The 18249-nt window shown below is 43.2% G+C and overlaps 1 protein-coding gene across 1 annotated transcript in view; it reads right to left on the bottom strand.

The window, feature by feature from the left end:
• Window positions 1–1592: 1592 nt before the first annotated feature.
• The window catches only part of LOC137377290 (transmembrane protein 216-like), a 29591-nt gene continuing 12934 nt past the window's right edge, over window positions 1593–18249 (bottom strand). The window contains exons 6-7 of the mRNA XM_068046847.1: window positions 5342–5543; window positions 1593–3912 (exon numbers count right to left, since the gene is read on the bottom strand). Of these exons, the coding sequence (XP_067902948.1) occupies window positions 3894–3912; window positions 5342–5543 (221 nt within the window). The 3' untranslated portion in view covers window positions 1593–3893. The remainder of the gene's footprint in view (window positions 3913–5341; window positions 5544–18249) is intronic.

Below are 18249 nucleotides of genomic sequence, written 5' to 3'. Positions count from 1 at the left end.
GGTCTTTATTGCTTGGGGGTTAGAGTTTAAAAATAGGGAAGTCTTGTTACAACTGTACAGGGTGTTGGTGAGGTCGCACCTGGGGTACTGTGTACAATTTTGGTCCCCATATTTAAAGAAAGGATATACCGGCATTGGAGGCAGTTCAAAAGAGATTCACTAGGCTGATTCCAGGGATGAAGGGGTTGACTTTAAAAAGAATGGCTAAACAGGTTAGGCCTTTATTCATTAGAGTTTAGAAGAATGAGGGGTGGTCTTATTGAAACGTACAAGATTCTGAGGGGCCTTGATCGGGTAGATGTTGAGATGATGTTTCCACTATTGGGGGAATCTCGAACTAGGGGACATAGTTACAGAATAAGGGGATGCTCATTTAACACTGAGATGCAAAGGAATTTCTTCTCTCAGAGGGTAGTGAATGTCTGGAATTCTCTACCCAAGAGTGTTGTGGAGGCTAGATCACTAAAAGTATTTAAAGAGGTAGATAGGTTTTTGAAATATCGGGGAGTTGAGGGCTATGAGTAGCTGACACGAAAGAGGAGTTGAGGTCTGGGGTAGATCAGTCATGATCTTATGAATGGCGGGGCATGCTTGAGGGGCCAAATGGCCTACTCCTGCTCCTATTCCTTACGTTCTTATAGTAATGCTACCTCCCTGAGGATGCTGCAGCTCAATGTTTCATTAGTGATAAGAAAATACACTTATACACACAAGTTACTGTACATCACAGTATATATACATTTTTGAGTGTATATCATAAAATTCTATGAAATCTGTTAATCCAGTTGTACTTCTCAGCACAAGCTGGTTGGGGAGTCTAGGACTAGAGGGTATAGTTTAAGAATTAGAGTGAGACCTTTCAGGAGTGAAATAAGGAAACGTTTCTACGCACGAAGGACACAAAGAGCAACTGATGTTAGGTCAATTGTTAATTTTAAATCTGAGTTTGATAAGATTTTTCTTAACCAAAGATATTAAGAGATATGGGCCAAAGGCAGGCATACGGAGTTAGTCACAGATCTGCCATGACCTCACTGAATGGTTGAACAGGCTGGAAGGGCTAAACGGCCTACTCCTGTTCCTATGTATATTAGCACAGTGCAAGCTTCAATCAGCAGTATTCCAAGCAGGGGCTCCAGGTATGGTACTCAGATTTTTTTCGTTGAAAACAAAAGCTTTGATTTTATAAAAAATAAACTTTAATTTTGCTGAGAAGCAAGTTCCTTCAAATGAGGACACTTTAAAAAAAGCTGCTACAAACATAATTAACATATAAACGGCACAAGATAAAGTTTCAAGATAATCTGCTAATATAAAATCACACTCCTTTCCACAAATGCAACAAGCTGTTTCTGTGATTAAGCAAGTTAGCACAGTTAGAAAGGTATATACTGTGCACATAAAATATACAGAGAAGTTTCTAGTCATACATGCAAATTTCTATCACACTTTTAAAAAAAAAGTATAAAATAGTTATTCCCTGCTGGTTTCAAAAAAACTTCCCAGCAACAAAAAATACCCTTTAATGACCCGACAGCGTGCCTAACAGCAATTATTCTCTTTCTGACCACACAATGTGCCTGTGACAAGAATTTCTGTATTATATTTTTAATATGATTTTACATAAACAGGATAGATCTGACTGTAGTATTTACCACATTTTGGCTGATACTACAATTAAATGGTAATTCTTAATTGTAGACCCATTAAAACTGCCACAAGGATGCTTTTTCAATTCACAGAACACTAGCCTTCCCTATAGCTATTTGCTGTGAACACAAGTTAAATTACTGAGAGAAAAATAAACCCGATCAACTGATGGCAGCTAAAGTGGGATAAATATCATCTGTAGACCAAACAGGCTGTATAAATTTTAAGTTGAAGTAAATTATCAGAACAAATAGAAGTAACTAAGAGCACCAAAGTTTAGAACGATGTTGACAGTGAATTAGAATTATCTCATTAGTAGCAGCATGAAGTTGAAATATATAGGCTGAAAAAAAGAGGGGAAAAATGAACGGCACAGGTACAAGGAGGATATGATAATATGACAAGCAAAAAGAGGAAGAAAAAGGAGAAACAGAATCAGTGTGGTCAAGTTGACAGAGTGAGCCTCAATCATCAGTGAATGGGAATCCAGTTGATACAGCCCATAACTTATAACTAAACAATTTCATAAAATTTGGATTAACACTAGATTTGAGGGAAAGGTACGACAGCTGATTAAATGCATTTGATTATTAGCAAGCCATCACAGGTGGCAGAACGAACTTGGGCCAGTACCATAACTCAGGTGTCTTCACAAGTATTTCTGATGGAAAGTAAGGATTATGATGTAGTAAAATTACTGATTCTCACTACGTTTGAGATTCTGATACTGGTACCCCCATATCCTAGATCAATTGCTAATTTTAAAACTGAGATTAATAGATTTTTGTTAGCCAAATGTATGAAGGGATATGGGGCAAAGGCGAGTATATGGAGTTAGATCGAAGATCAGCTATGATCTCACTGAATGGTGGAACAGGCTTGAGGGGCTAAATGGCCTACCCTTGATTCTGTGTTCCTATGATCTGTTTCTAAGCCCTCATTCATGGCATTTTGGCAGGAAATGAAGCACCCTTTGCCAAATGTGTGGTTGGACTGTCAATTTTGGACAGGTGTACAGCAAGTTTGAGTTTTAGTGTCATTGCAGTGTGAAGCACTGCTGGTTAATGATTTAAATGTTAAAATATTGTTCGCCTGTGCTGTTACTAGAGGCCAAGGTGGAACTGGAACACAGAGCTAAACCTGTGTGGGATCAGCATAGCTGTTCCAGTGAATGCAGGCAGCTTTGTACAAGGACAGGAAGCTTCACCAACCTGAACCAGATCAGTAGTCCAGATAATCCAAAGACAGGAGAGTTGTTGAATTAACTCAGAACACAACAGAAGCACATAGAGAGGTAGAAAGTCACTTGGTATTTGGCTGCTCAAGGGCCAGATCAAGTTACACACATTTCCCTTTAGTGGAATAATACATTGTGCATTACCTGATATTACCTGCTCTTACTCAAACACTGTATCCTCCGATTTACCATGAGCAATATTAAGATCCACTAGTATATTAAATAAAACATATTAGCTGAGATCCCCTAATAGTTCAGTGGGTAAAATACATTGTATAATAATACCAATTCACAGAAACCAGAAAGATCTGATCTCTTGTCTTTGCTGAGTTAAGTGATCTCAGTGGGCAGCAGTAGTATGTACATCAGTTGATGTCAATGTCCTCAGAAAGTGAACAGGAAATCAGGCAGGTTTGCTGTTCTTGATTACCATCTTGTGACATTCACAAGAAAGTGTGCATTCATATAGATTTGCCTGTGGACCAAATCACACTTGGCTTTGATGCTTTCCACAACTGACACTCCATCTGGACTTACTAACACACACTGTCAAGGCTCACCAATGACGTATAGATATTTGGCCATAACCCCTGCATGAGTCAATGCCTACAGAAGATGTGAAAGCAAAGGGAGCAAATGAGGGTGGACACAGAATTAGAGAAAGTCATTTCCGTAAATATTACATTACTGTGCAAGGATGGAAGAACCAGAGAGGACAGCTCCAGGCTGCCCTCCTGCACCCAATGGGGCTGGCTCAAGAGTGCCCTTGACATCTAAACCATCTTTCCACTGTTGATGTCAGAGACAAAAGAACACAAAATTAGAATGTAACATACTTACAAAAGAAAAAAACACAATCTAGTGAATATGTAACTATAAAATACTGGAAATGTTATTCTTAAGACAACCACTTACAAAAACAACATAAAATGTGTTACAATTATCTTGCGGTCAGATTAGAGAGGCATTTCATCAGTGATGGAGCACGTTGCATTTCTTCAGATTCTCAGTCACTGATAACTGCACTAAGAAAACAAAATAAAATTTTAAATATTAGAACTGTCCTTCAGGTACCATAGATATTTACCAATTGAAATTAATTTAATATTTTAAATAGAGAATAGTAGAGGTAATAATCTAAAAACAAAAAGCGAGTTAGGTTAGATCCTCTAGAACAAACTTCCAGGATGTGGTGAGTGATAGAATCATGGAATCATTACAAGTCCTTTTATAGGGCACTTGACATGTTCCTGAGAGAAGAAAACATGGTCAGCTGTACGAAGGAATTATTTGGTTAATTTAAATTGTGAATCATAATGCGCAACTCTGGACTCCTGAAACTTGCTTGACTGCATTAGTGAATCAGAGAAGAAATGCCCAAAGGTTTGTGTGAATTGGCCAGAGGTTTTTTTTTCTGTTTTTCGCTTTTCCCTGGAGAGGACATTATTATTGGGCAGATGTTCAGTGTGCAAGGTTACACTGCTCACTGGATGGAACAAGCTTAATGGGTCTGAAGATCTTGTTCTTTTCCTATTCTTGTACAATACAATGAATTTTATCTTTCTCTGCATCTACATAACCTGATAGAGCAGTGCGGTGGAGGTTTCCTTTTCACCTAAAATCAGGCTATTCTTATAATGCTTTTAAATTCAAAATTTCTTTATTTAACTTTCTAGCTCTTCCTCTTTCTTGCATTCTCAATTTTGAAATCAAAATTTATTGCAGTGTCCGAATATACCTCTCTTCTCAGGACTCAAAACTACAGAACGTGTTGCCTCCCTCAATCTTTCTTTCCTCACTAATATACAAAAGCTTCACAAAAGCCAAATTCTGCCTAATCACCATTTTTTTTTCTTTTCCTCATACTGTCGTCAAGCTTGGTGTTGAGACTTTCAACCCTTTACATAGGTTTTTTTCATAACTGAAGAAACGGTTAGCCTTCATGATGACTCAATGCAGAATATGATTCTAATAAGGTTTTAAATTCAATCCTTCTCTGTGTTCAGTTAGCTTATCTCAACAGGGGAGTAGGTAGGCCTCTGGTCTAGAAGAGGAAAACAATTAGCCAGGGTTGCCGCTCCTGATTACTATCCAGTATTCCCGAATGAATGTTGGACTAGGACAGAAATGAGTTCAGTTATGATGCCAAAGGAAAACTAGCCTGCTGACACCAACTGACTAGTCTCCCATATGAGGAATGGTCACTGACTAAGGTACTGGAAGCTTGCCACTGGCCAAGGCTATGTAACCCAGCAAACATCAATATTTTTACAAGGAGGAAGGGTGGAATGGGCTCCAATTGTGGGGGAGAAATACTTCAAAATTTCAATGTCACTTTCAAACCAGTATCAAAATTTATATTCATGAGATTTACACAATCAAATGCAAACAAGGTACAATCATTTAATCATGACTAACATCTAGAAATCTAAAAGGATATATTGTTCTCCTCACCTTGAGAAGCTCATCAAAGCCACAGTGCACAGAAACATTTCAAAGGCATAAAACACTAATAATATTGCATTGATGGTCACTTCCAGCCTCATAACGTAGGTCTGCAGCAGCATATAGTAAATAGCCATTATTGTAGATGGTCCAAGAAGTACCAGACTAATAGTGAGAGGCACCTTACGCTGGGATAGATTCCCCTTAGAACCTAAGGTGGAATTAACAAAAGTGTTAGATGGAATTCATAATACATTCACCCCTTCACGCCCAAAAATGACTCCTTGCCATAACACTGTTCCAGCCCTCTGGTACCTCACCCAAGTGGCCACTCTTCATTTATGATCCTAGAAAGTGAGTGCTGTCTGACTCTTGAACCACAGAAGGTAATACAGCCAAACCTGAATTTGTCTTCACCTAATTCACAGAGACTCACAGCTTATTTCCCTATACCACTGCTTTTCCCATCCAAACGTTCCACAGAGGTCAACCTCTGGAATCTTATCCCCAGCTCTCTCTGCCGGTGAACTGCTTCCTTCTTATCAAGTCCAGTCACTCACTCCATGCTCTACCACATTCCAGTTCAGTTTCACCATGGAAATTTCTTCTATTATTCTGACTCTTCTCCACATAGCAATTCTACCCCCTTTCATTCCTTTCACCTATTCGTCAAGATCCTTCTCTTCTCCTGCTCACAGGCATCTTCCTGGTCACATTCTACTGTCTCTTGCCAGACCTTGATCTCTCTTTCTACAAGACAATTCTAATGGAAGATTTCAACCAACAGAATTTCTATATGTAAACTTACACCTGCACCTACATGCACTTCTCCAATTTTTCAATGGGTTGAACTGATGAATAGTCAGGTAAGATGAGGTCATTGACAAATCAAGAAGCTGGTTTATTTTACTACTTTTTTTCTTCATTCATGGGATGTGGGCATTGCTGGCTAGGCCAGCATTTATTGCCCATCCCTAATTGTGATGAGAAGGTGGTGGTTTTTAGTTTAGATTTAGTTTAGAGATACAGCACTGAAACAGGCCCTTCGGCCCACCGAGTCTGTGCCGATCATCAACCACCCATTTATACTAATCCTACACTAATCCCATATTCCTACCACATCCCCACCTGTCCCTATATTTCCCTACCACCTACCTATACTAGGGGCAATTTATAATGGCCAATTTACCTACCAACCTGCAAGTCTTTTGGCTTGTGGGAGGAAACCGGAGCACCCGGAGAAAACCCACGCACACACAGGGAGAACTTGCAAACTCCACACAGGCAGTACCCAGAATTGAATCCGGGTCGCTGGAGCTGTGAGGCTGCGGTGCTAACCACTGCGCCGCCCCACTGCGCCACTGTGGTGAGCTACCTTCTTGAACCGCTATAGTCCACGTGGGGTAGGTACACCCACAGTGCTGTTAGGAAGGGAGTTCCAGGATTTTGAACCAACGACAGTGAAGGAACAGCGATATAGTTCCAAGTCAGGATGATGTGGGGCATGGAGGGGAACTTGCAGGTGGTGGTGTTCCCAGGCATCTGCTGCCCTTGTCTTTCTAGGTGGTAGAGGTCGCGGGTTTGGAAGGTGCTAAGGAGCCTTGGTGCGTTGCTGCAGTGCACTCTTGTAGATGGTACACACTGCTATCACTGTGTGTCGGTGATGGAGGGAGTGAATGTTTGTGGATGGGGTGCCAATCAAGCGGGCTGCTTTGTTCTGAACGGTGTTGAGCTTCTTGAGTGTTGTTGGAGCTGCACCCATCCAGGCAAGTGGAGAGTATTTGATCACACTCCTCACTTGTGCCTTGTAGTTGGTGGACAGGCTTTGGGGAGTCAGGAGGTGAGTTATTTGCCGCAGGATTCCTAGCCTCTGACCTGCTCTTGTAGCCACTCTATTTATATGGCTACTCCAGTTCAGTTTCTGGTCAATGGTAACCCCCAGGATGTTGATAGTGGGGGATTCAGCGATCATAATGCCATTGAATGTCAAGGGGATATGTATATGACTGAACAAAAGCAGCAATTCAAACTTTAAAAAAAAACTCCTACAATGCTTCCCATAAAAGGCAAAATAACAAAAACATGCTTTGCTATCCAGAAAAATTAATATATTCACGTTTTGTTTTCTTTCGGGCCAGCTTCTGACTAGAAAAACAGATGTGATATATCTTAATTCCCGTCTCAGGCCAAGACTTGCTTAGATGCAAACTTTATTAGACCCTGAACATGCATTTTTCTCTTGCTTTTGTTAATTCTGATCCCAGGATATGGAATTCAACCAGACTATCCTAGCAACAACAACTGCTGACTCTCAAACGAATCAAGCCAACTCAACAAGGATAGGCCCAAAATAACTTTCATTGGCTGAAGCATGTGACTGCATTAGGGATGCCACGAGAGGCAAACTCACATCTTAACTTGGTTATGTGAAGTAAGAAGGAAAGACTCGCATTTCTCCAGCTTACACAACTTCGGCACATCCCAAAGCGATTTATAGCCAATGAAGTAATTTATAAGTGTAGTCATTGTTGTAATGTAGGAAACACGGCAAACAATTTGCTCATAGCAAGAATCCACAAACAGCAATGTGGTAACGACCAGGTCATCTGTTTGTGATCTTGGTTGAGAACCGCGAAGAACTCCTCTGCTCTTCCTTGAAATAATGCCATGGCATCTCTTACATCCGCCTGAGGGGACAGATAGGACCTTGATTTAACATTTCATCCTAAAGGTGATCTCTCCAACAGTGCAGTGCTCCATCAGTACTGCATTGAAGTTTCAAACTGGATTATATGGCTCAAATCTCTGCAATAGTACTTGAACCATTATCCTTCTGACTCAGAGGCGAGAGTGCTAAAACTGAGCCATAGCTGAGACTGACCCAGATGTAATGGGAAATATTACTGGGAACAGTAGTACCTCAGGATAAAAGCGAGCTTCACTCTGCTTGAAAATAAAAACAAAATACTGCAGATGCTGGAAACCTGAAATAAAATCAGAAAGTGCTGGAAATACTCAACAGATCTGGCATTACTCAAGAGAGTGTTAATGGCAATTGTCTAATGCTTTGTCTTTTACTACAACTATTAGCACTCCCTTTGCCTTTGTCCCATGACATGTGTCATTTAATCTCTCCTGCCCTCTGCCCTATTGCACACCTTCCATTTTGTTCTTCTTTCCTCCCTCCACCCTTTCACTTACTCAAAGCCCATTACATTTCTAACCTTTGCCAGTTCTGATGAAAGGTCATCGATCCGAAAGGTTAACTCTGTTTCTCTCTCCACAGATGCTACCAGACCTGCTGAGTATTTCCTGCACTTTGTTTTTATTTTTAACTTTGGTTCGATCTGGGATAAACCAATACCTGGGTATACAACTTTAAAAGGGTCAACGTCAAGGAATGAGGTAAAGAATTAAACAAGTTGACTGGGGCTTGGGGAAAACCAAGTGGGGATGGGAGGGGAGGAGTTATACTCCATCTTGACTGGATGCCCATGCTCCATCAAGTTGATTTTAAGATCCATGGTCTTATCTTACCTCAGCTATCTCTCTAGCTGCAAGTCCTGGTGCGCACCCTCCTCTCTGCTGACACCAGCTTTTTCCTTTTCCTTGGGCCCTGCTCCCTTTACTCCAGCAGTGTCCAGCCCTTCAATCACTATTGCCCCTGCCTTCAGGAACTTCTGCCCTCTGCATCTCCACGTTCATTTCCAGCTTTCAAAAGCCTTCTCAAGATTCTTGGACTAAGCATTTGTCCTCCCCACCCTGCTCTTCCCTTCCTCATTTATGCCTGGTGTTCACTTTTTGCTCACTGCTGTGTAAGTTGCTCTGAGATATTTCTGCTACAAAAGTGGAGTTGCTGCTGCAGGTTGTACCTTCACCCACTAGACAGCTGCATATACTTAAAAAAAAGAATATATTTCCACTTTAGTTTTCTTCCCAGGCTGACAAGCAACAGAGCAGAAAGATCTGGGGAAACTGCTACACTAGATGTGAGCCTGCAATGGAAGAGTGGATATAAAACAAGGAGATTTTTCCTGCCCTTTGCTTCTTGGAGCTGCTCTATAGTACAAACAGGGTACTTTGATGAATTATGAGACATCAAATTCTGAGGCATACTGTGTACTAGGATTCAGCATAAATAGGTCCATAGCTATCAGCTGCCCCTTGGCAACATCATGCAAAAACACAGCATAGGTTTTCACAAATATGCTGATGGCACGCGGCTCAACCTCACTACCATCTCTTTCGACTCCCCCCACTGTCGCTAAATTGTCCGACAGCTTGTCCAATATCCAGTATTGAATGACCAGAAATTTCCTCCAATTAAATATTGGAATACTGAAACCATTGTCTCTGGTCTCCGCTACAAACTTAATCTCTCTTCCATGTAACTATCTGAGGCTGAACCAGACTGTGCACAACTTTGGTGTCATATTTGACCCAGAGATGAGCTACCGACAACATACCCGTGCCATCACTATGACTGTCTATTTCCACCTCCGTAACAATGCCTGACTCGGCCCCTGCCTCAGCTCAGCTGCTGCTGAAGCCATTATCCATGCCTTTGTTACATCCAGACTTGACTATCCAACACTTTCCTGATCGTCATCTCACATTCTTCCCTCTGTAAACTTGGTCATCCAAAACTCTGCTGCCTGTGTGCTACTCACATCACATTGTTTATCCATCAGCCCTGTGCTCACTGAACTACATTGGTCCCCGATTAAACAATGCCTGGATTTTAAAATTCTCAGTCTTGTTTTCAAATCCCTCCTCATCTTTAATCTCCTCCAGCCCCATAATCCTCCCAAATATCTGCACTCACATAATTCTGACCTCTTAAGCATCCCTGATTTTAATTGCTCCACCACTGGTGGCCATGTCTTTAACTGCCTAGGCCCCAAGTTCTGGAGTTCCTTCCCTAAACCTCTCGACCTCTCTTTCCTCCTTTAAGATGCCCTTTAAAACCTGTTTGACCAAATTTAGGGGCATCTGCCCTAATATCACCTTTAGTGGCTTGGAGCTTTAAAATGCTCTTGTAAAGCACTTTTTTTATTAAATAAACTATATAAATGCAGGTTGTTGTATCTGCAAAATTTCTGAATTAATTTACAACAACTTGTATTTATATAGCATCTTTAACATAGCAAAAGATTCCAAGCTCCGCAAGAGTATTATAAAATGAAATTTGAAAACTAAGCCACCATATATTGGAGCGATCTGCAGCTACTAACCACATTGGCGGGTGGCAGATAGCAGAATAACCTCCAAATATGGAGGCTAGCTGTAAGATAAGTAGGACCTCCCTTGGCCAATAAGCAGTCACAGACTGCAGCGGCAGGGTGTTTAGGATAGGGTGAAGTAGAGGGTGGTGCCTCTAAGTCATGGAAAACCCCCATAAACCTACTCTACAGCACCCTGTGACACAGTGAGGAAGGACCACCGTTCAATAAGTCCTACCACAACAAAATCCTTCAACGGTGGATCAGCTGATGGCTGTGAAGATGGACGAAAGGTTGCAGCAAGGCCTTATCTTCAATTATACAGGCTCGCATGATCATTGAAACCAGGCAATGCCCCTCCAGGACAGTGTAGGACCTGCTGTGCAACAAGCCCCCCATTCTAAAAGGCACCACACATAGGCCTTTCTACAGTTAAATTTCTTCAAGTCATTTGGTGATCAGCTAGTGGCAACGAGGGCAGGATCATGACATCTTTGAGCTTTTAGTCACAACCAGACACAAAGGCAGCAGTTACCAATTAAACGCTCCACTCTTAATCGAGGCAGAAGAATGATTCGGTGTTTGTAGCTGTGTCTGAGAAACCCTCTTCAGGATTAGCTCTTCTCACCCCACTAGGGGAAGGGACTAGAAAAGGTGCCCTAAAAATAGCCTGCCTCACTCCAAACCCAGCTGGAAAACCACATCCAGCCGGGTCACCCATCAGTGGTCAAAACTCACAAAAGCTATCAAGATAGGATCTTGAAATATCAGGTCACTAATGGATAATTCAGAATGACCCAAGAGACGAACAACAATAGTAGCCCATGAGGTCCGACACCTAGACACTGACATAGTACCCTTAGCAAGACCCATAGAGCAGATGGCGATGGCTATACTTTCTTCTGGAAAGGGAAATCACAACAAAAATGCAGAATTCATGGAGTCGGCATTGCCCTCAAAAATGACCACATGAAGAGATGCCATCAACCTCCTGTTGGGATCAATGACACTCAATCTTAAGCTCAAAGGCAATCAATTGTCATACACATCAGTGTTTATGCACTTAGCTTGGACTCAGAGGACAAAGTGAAAGGAAGATTCCAACCTGGCAGTTGTACCATCACAGTCAAAGATTATACTTCCCAGTGATTTCAATGCCAGGGTGGGAGACACCATGTCCTCTGGACGAAAACCATTTGGAAAGCGCGGAGTTGGAAAATCAAAACCCAATGTGTATACCTCCTTACCCTGTACGCTGAATAGAATCTTGTGGTCACCAACACCCTCTTCTGCCAAAAGTAAAATGCTTCAAGACATCCTGGCAACATCCAAGATTAAAGCACAGGCACTTAATAGACTATGCGATAGTCAGGCATCGAAAATATATGCACATTACACATACTATGGTTACGGCCAACAAATGCTGGACAGATCACCGACTCATTCGCTCAGTATTGGCGCTTGAGGCAGTCCCCAAAAGGCACTGACAGCTGCGACAGTTACAGAGAAAGTTCAAAGTCTTTGGCCTGTCAAATGACATCAAGCTCAAGGAATTTCAAGAACAAATCAATTGGAAACTACAGGAACGGGTGGTCACCCCATTAAGCAATGTCCAAGATGACTGGCAATCATTGAAATCACTGCTCACAGATGCCAAGAAATCCCCGAACACACCACTAAAAAACATCAAGTCTGTTTTAATGAGAACTAATCGATTGTAAGATGACAGCATTCTAAACTTGGCATCAGGATTCAAACTCCACAGAAAGAAGCTCCCCACCAGACAGCCAAAGCTGAAATTCAAAGAAGGATCTGCAATTTGAAGAACAAAGGTGGACAGAGAAGGCTGAAACAAGTCAACTCCTTGCTGACATGCATGACATTCATGCCTTTCACAAGGCAACCAAAAAGATCTATGGACCCTCAACACACAGATTAACACTGGCAAGAGCCAAAAATGACAAGACTCTCCTTAAAGACAAGAACAGTATCAACACCCACTGGAAAGAGCACTTTGTAGAACTACTCAAACAGAACTCCACAGTGGACATGCACCTGCTGGAGAACCTCCCACAATATACAATCAGAAGTGAGCTAGACGATAATCCAATGCTTGACGAAGTGATAACTGCTGTCAACCAGATGAAAAACAAGAAAGCTTCTAGTCCTGACAATATCTCTACGGAAGTACAGAAACACGAGGAGACATACTGATCTCTCAGATAGGTGCCCTATTTGTGAAGCTCTGGCAGAATAAAGAAATTTCATTCCAAGTGACCTTAAAGACTCCATGATGATCACAAGCTTCAAGAAAGAAGAGAAGTCAAACTGTAGCAACCACAGGGGCATAACACTGCTCTCACTCCTGGCAAAGTATTAATTAGGTTACTTCTTAACTGCCTCTTGCCAAATGCAGAAGAGGCCCTTCCAGAGTCCCAGCGTGGCTTCCGACTCACCACAGAAGCAACTGTCATGATCTTCACAGTGCAGCAACTTCAGGAAAAGTGCAAAGAGCAGAACATCCCTTTATACATGGCTTTCTTCGATCTCTCAAAAGCCTTTGATTCAGGTTAATCGAACTGCTCTTTGGAAGGCGCTATGGTAGGGTTGTCCAACATATGGCCCATGGGACAGAATCTGGCCTGCCAAAGGACTACATCCAGCCTGTCAACCTGCTTATGGCTTGGCTCTGATTGACGGCTCCCCTGTATGTCAGGTGGAGGGGGTAGACAGGGCCTGTGTCAGACAGGTAGGGGACCTTGTCTGTGATTGGTCACTTCCTGTGACAGACAGGGGCTGCTCGGGCAGCGTTAGCGCTGATTGGTGGAATGCAGCAAAGGCACCCTGGGATCGGTCACCCCTGTTGCTTTCACGTGGTTCATTTATGTCCCATAACTTGCACACTGGGCAGGTTCCTGCCTCAGTTCACCCCAACTTAAATAAAACAGGCACGGTAATTATCCAGTTGTGGGAATGGCTGCTGCGGGGAACACAGAACGGCGGGGGCAGGGAGAGGCGGCGGCGGTGGGGGGGGGGGGGGGGGGGGGAGAAAGAGAGAGACGGGAGGAGGGATAGAGAGAGATGTGGGAGGGAAGCGAGAGAGAGAAGGGGGAGAGAGGACAAGGAAGGAGGGGGTGAGAAAGACAGAGAAAGAGAGGTGAGAGAAACAGAGAGAAGGTGGGGGCGGAGAAAGAGGAAAGAGACACAGAGATGAGGGGGAAGAGAGAACCAGGAGACTGAGTTACTTATTTATGGCACAGAAGGAGTCCATTCGGTCCATGCTGGCTTTCCACTGAGCTATGCAGTCAGTCCCATTTGCAGGCTTGATCCACATAGCCCTGCGAGTCTATTTATCTCAGGCAGCCAACCAACGTCTTCTTGGCGTCATTGACCGTCTCCGCTTCTACCACCCTTGTGGCCATTGAGTTCCAGATCATTACCACTTGCTACATTAAAAAGTGCTCCCTCATATTCTCCCTGCATCTTTTGCCCAAAACTTTGAATCTCTGTCCCCCAGTCCTAGAGATGGTGGAAGCCGGGGGAAGGGTGGTGGGAGGGGGGTGCAAGAGAGAGCACAGGGAGAGTGGGGGGGAAGAGAGATCAATGATCTCTCCTGACAGATGGAAATCTATCCAGAATACTCCGCATCGCTACATCAAGTGTGCAGGCAGAGACTGACTACTTATGTAAGCAAAACTATGCCAGGTATGGGACTAAATCAGTTTTCAATATAATGACAAGAAAGTAAGTCAATAAATTAGTCTCCTCATTTAAAGCTTCCTCACAAAAATGCACATTTGTTGTTGTTTTGATAGTAGGATAAATTAATACTTTTGTTTTTCCGAAATTTGCTCACTAGCACCCTATGTCGGGCAAAAATTGTAATGTGGCCCTCCCATGCAAAAAGGTTTGACATCCCTGTGCTACAGCGATATGGATGCCCAGCTAAGTTCATAATCATCATCCATCGCCTACATGACAGTACTATGCTATGGGTCCACTACAGACCCCTTCACTGTCAAAACAGACGTCAAACAGGGGTGTGTCATTGCACCAACACAATCTCAATCTTTCTTGCAGTTAACGACAGACAAGCTCCCTGAAAGTGCGGTAATAACTTAGTACACTGATGGTAAACTCTTCAACCTCAACTGGCTGACGGTCAAAACCAAGACAAAAAACACTTCCGCAACAGAACTACAGTATGCTAACAATGCACAAGTTAGTGCTTACTCTAAAGAAGAACTACAACAGATAGTTGACGCATTCACCGAAGCCTACAAGAGCATGCGACTTGCCTTGAACACCAGAAAGACCAAAGTCCTCTATCAACCCACTCCCAAATGTATCAAATCCAATGCCCTCAATTGAGATTCATGGTGAAGTGTTGGACGTGTCCCTCACTTCTCATATCTTGGAAGCTATCTATCCCAAGAAACTGACAGACATTTATGAAGAGATACACCACCTAATCCACTGTGCTAGCTCAGCCTCTGGTAAGTTTTTCAGAATCATGATATCAGACCTGACACTAAACTCAAAGTCCATCAGTCAGTGGTTCTCCCCATGCTTCTCTACAGTGCTGAAGCTTGGACAACTTAAGAGACTCCATATCAAGACCCAAGAACAACAGCATCAATGCTGTCTTAGAAGGATCTTCCAATTCAAATGGGAGGACAAAAGAACATCTCACATCAGCTGAGATGGATGGGTCATGTCATCAGATTGCCTGACTGAAGACTGCCCATACAAATGCTCTACTCACAGCTACGTGAGGGAGCCATTTCACACGGGGACTGGAGAAAACGTTTCAAAGCCAATCTCAAAGCCTCCATGAAGATCTGCTTTATTAACATCAAAGCATTAGCAAATGCACCATCGCGACCAAGATGGCGATCCATCATCAAAAATGGTGTCAAGACCTTCCAATCAACAAGAGCAGCCACTGAGAGACAGCAGCAAGCGAGACGGAAAGAGAGGGCAGCTGCTCGAGCCAACAGTCTGCCACCAAACTCTATTGGCCGATAAACAATGTCCTCACTGTTGGAGAGCCTACCTGGCTCATAAGCCATCTGTGAGCCCACAGACAACAGTAACATCTCACTTCCACTCCACCAGCAAGGAAGAAGCATCTTCAACATGAGAGATTGCTAATATGACCAAACTTTTGGCCATTTGGCCTGAGAACTAGGTTTTAAGGAGCGTCTCAAAGGAGGAAATAGAGGTAGACAGGCAGAGAAGTAGAGAGGCAGAGAAAGTTTAGGTAGGAATTCCAGAGCTTAGGGACTTGGCAGCTGAAGGCACGGCCTTCAATAGTGAAGTAATTAAAATTAGAGAAGCGCAGATATCTCAGAGTGTTATGGGGCTGAAGGAGATTACTGGGATAGGGAGGTGAGACCGTAGAGGGATTTGAAAACAAGAATAAGAATTTTAAAATCTAGGCATTGCTGAACCAGGATTCAATGTAGGTCAGTGAGCACAGGGGTGATGGATGAATGGGACTTGACACAAGCTGGGACATGTGCAGCAGAGTTTGGGATGGCCTCAAGCTCACGGAGGGTAGAATGTGGGAGGCCAGCCAGGAGTGCTTTAGAATAGTCAAGTCTGGAAGAAACAAAGGCATGGAGGAGGGTTTTAGCAGCAGATAAGCTGAAACAGGGGCGATGTTGCAAAGATGGAAATAGGCGGTCTTAGAAGTGCCACAGAAATGCAAACAGCAAGTCCTCTCAGAGTCAAAGGTTTCAAACAGTCTGGGTCATCCTCAGACAGTTACCAGGAGAAAGATGGAACCGGTAGCTAGGTAATGGCGTTTGGAGCAGGGGCTAAAGACAATGGCTTCAGTCTTCCCAAAATTTAATTGGAGGAAATTTATGCTCACTGGATGTCAGACAAGCAGACTGACAGTTTAGAAACAGTGAAGAGGTTGAGGGAAGTGGTGCTGAGGTAGAGCTGGGCTTCGTTAGCATACATGTGAAAACTAATGCTGTGCTTTCAGATGATGTCGCCGAGGACAGCATGTAGATGAGAAATAGGAGGGGACCAAGGATAGATTCTTGGAGGACGTCAGAGGTAACGAATGCAGTCCCACCAGCTAAACAGTGGTGGAGAGGCATTGGAAGAAGAAGTGGTCAACCACGTCAAAGGCTCGACAGGTCGAAATGAATGAGGAGTGGTAGTTTGTCACAGTTACACAGGATGTCATTTGTGACTTTGTTAAGAGTCCTTTCGGTACTGTGTCAGGGGTGGAAACCTGATTGAAGGGATTCAAACACAGAGCTCCAGGAAAGATGGGCACAGATTTGGAAGGGACAACACATTCAAGGACTTTAGAGAGGGATGGAAGGTTGGAGATAGGGTAGTAGATTTGCAAGGACAGAATGGTAAAGAGTTGGGTTTTTTGAGGAGAGGTGTGATGACGGCAGATTTTAAGGAGAAGGGAGACAGAACCTGAGAAGAAAGAACCATTAACAGTATCACCCAACATGGGAGCCCGTAAGGGAAGTTGGGTGGTCAGCAGTTGTGGGAATAGGGTCAAGGAAGCAGGAGACGGGTGATAAGGACACGGTGAGCTTGGAAAGGGAAAATGGAAGAAAGGAGAGAAACTTGAGGAAAATGTAAGTTTAGGGCTAGGGCATTGGGAACCTGAGAGGAAGTTTGGCCCAAGGGAGGGAATCAGCAGAGGCAGCTGATTGAATGGTCTCAATCTTAGTGAAAAAGTCGTCCATGAACTCATCACACATTATTGGAGGTGAGGGCAGAGGAAACAGGGGAGAGGGGATTCAGAGGATGGTTTGCAGTAGAGAAAAGAAGCCAGGTTATCACTGCATTTCAGGATGATCCTGGAATAGTGTTTTATGTGGTTCAGCCAGATTGGACAGTGAATGACTAAATCAGTTGTCTGTCATATCCGTTCAAGTCTTTGTCCCTTGGACTGTAGCAAGCAGAGATGGAAGGCTGTACTGGGGGAACAGCTAGGGTGAGTAGAATAATGTTTTTAATGGGAGGTAGGACATCAAAAGTGGCGAGTGATGGTGCAGTTGAGCAGATCGGTAGCTGCAGAAATGTTATGTTGAATGGGGGGCCAAAGGCTAGGCAGTGGGATTTTGAATGTGCAGTTGTAAGTGAATTGGGAAAAATATTTTTCCAGATGCAAATACAGAAGGAAGTAGAGTTGGGAGGGGGAAGGGGAGTGTGCATGGAGAATGATAGAAGGAAGTGATTAGAGATGGCCTTATCCGTGATTAATACAGTGGGAGTAGCGAGGCCATGTGAGATGGCAAAGTCAAGATGGCTACCACGAATATGGGTTGGGGAGTTTACATGGATTAAGGAAGGATAGGAAGGCAGTGAAATCAGAGGAGAGAGAGCATGATGAATTAAGATGGAGGTTGAAATCACCAAGGATGAGAAGTCACTTGGTACAGAAGCTGTGCGAGGAATGAAGGAAGGTATCTCGGTGAGAAAATTCTTATGTCACTTGGGTGGACAGTAGAGAACGAGGATGTTAAATGAGAGCTGAGAAGGGTGGAAAAAAGTGAGATGCTCAAAGGAGGAGAAAGTGCCAGGAGTAAGGGGGACATCTAAAGAGTGTGCAGGAACAGAGGGGCAGCAAGACATATCGAGAGAGTGGTTAGTAAAGCATATGGGATCTTGGGCTTCATAAATAGAGGCATACTGAATAAAAAGCAGGGAAGT

The sequence above is a fragment of the Heterodontus francisci genome, chromosome 14 (assembly GCF_036365525.1).
Source record: "Heterodontus francisci isolate sHetFra1 chromosome 14, sHetFra1.hap1, whole genome shotgun sequence".
NCBI classification, from domain to species: domain Eukaryota; kingdom Metazoa; phylum Chordata; class Chondrichthyes; order Heterodontiformes; family Heterodontidae; genus Heterodontus; species Heterodontus francisci.
The sequence above is the reverse complement of the archived record's forward strand: the minus strand, read 5'-3'. Positions and strand labels throughout refer to the sequence as shown.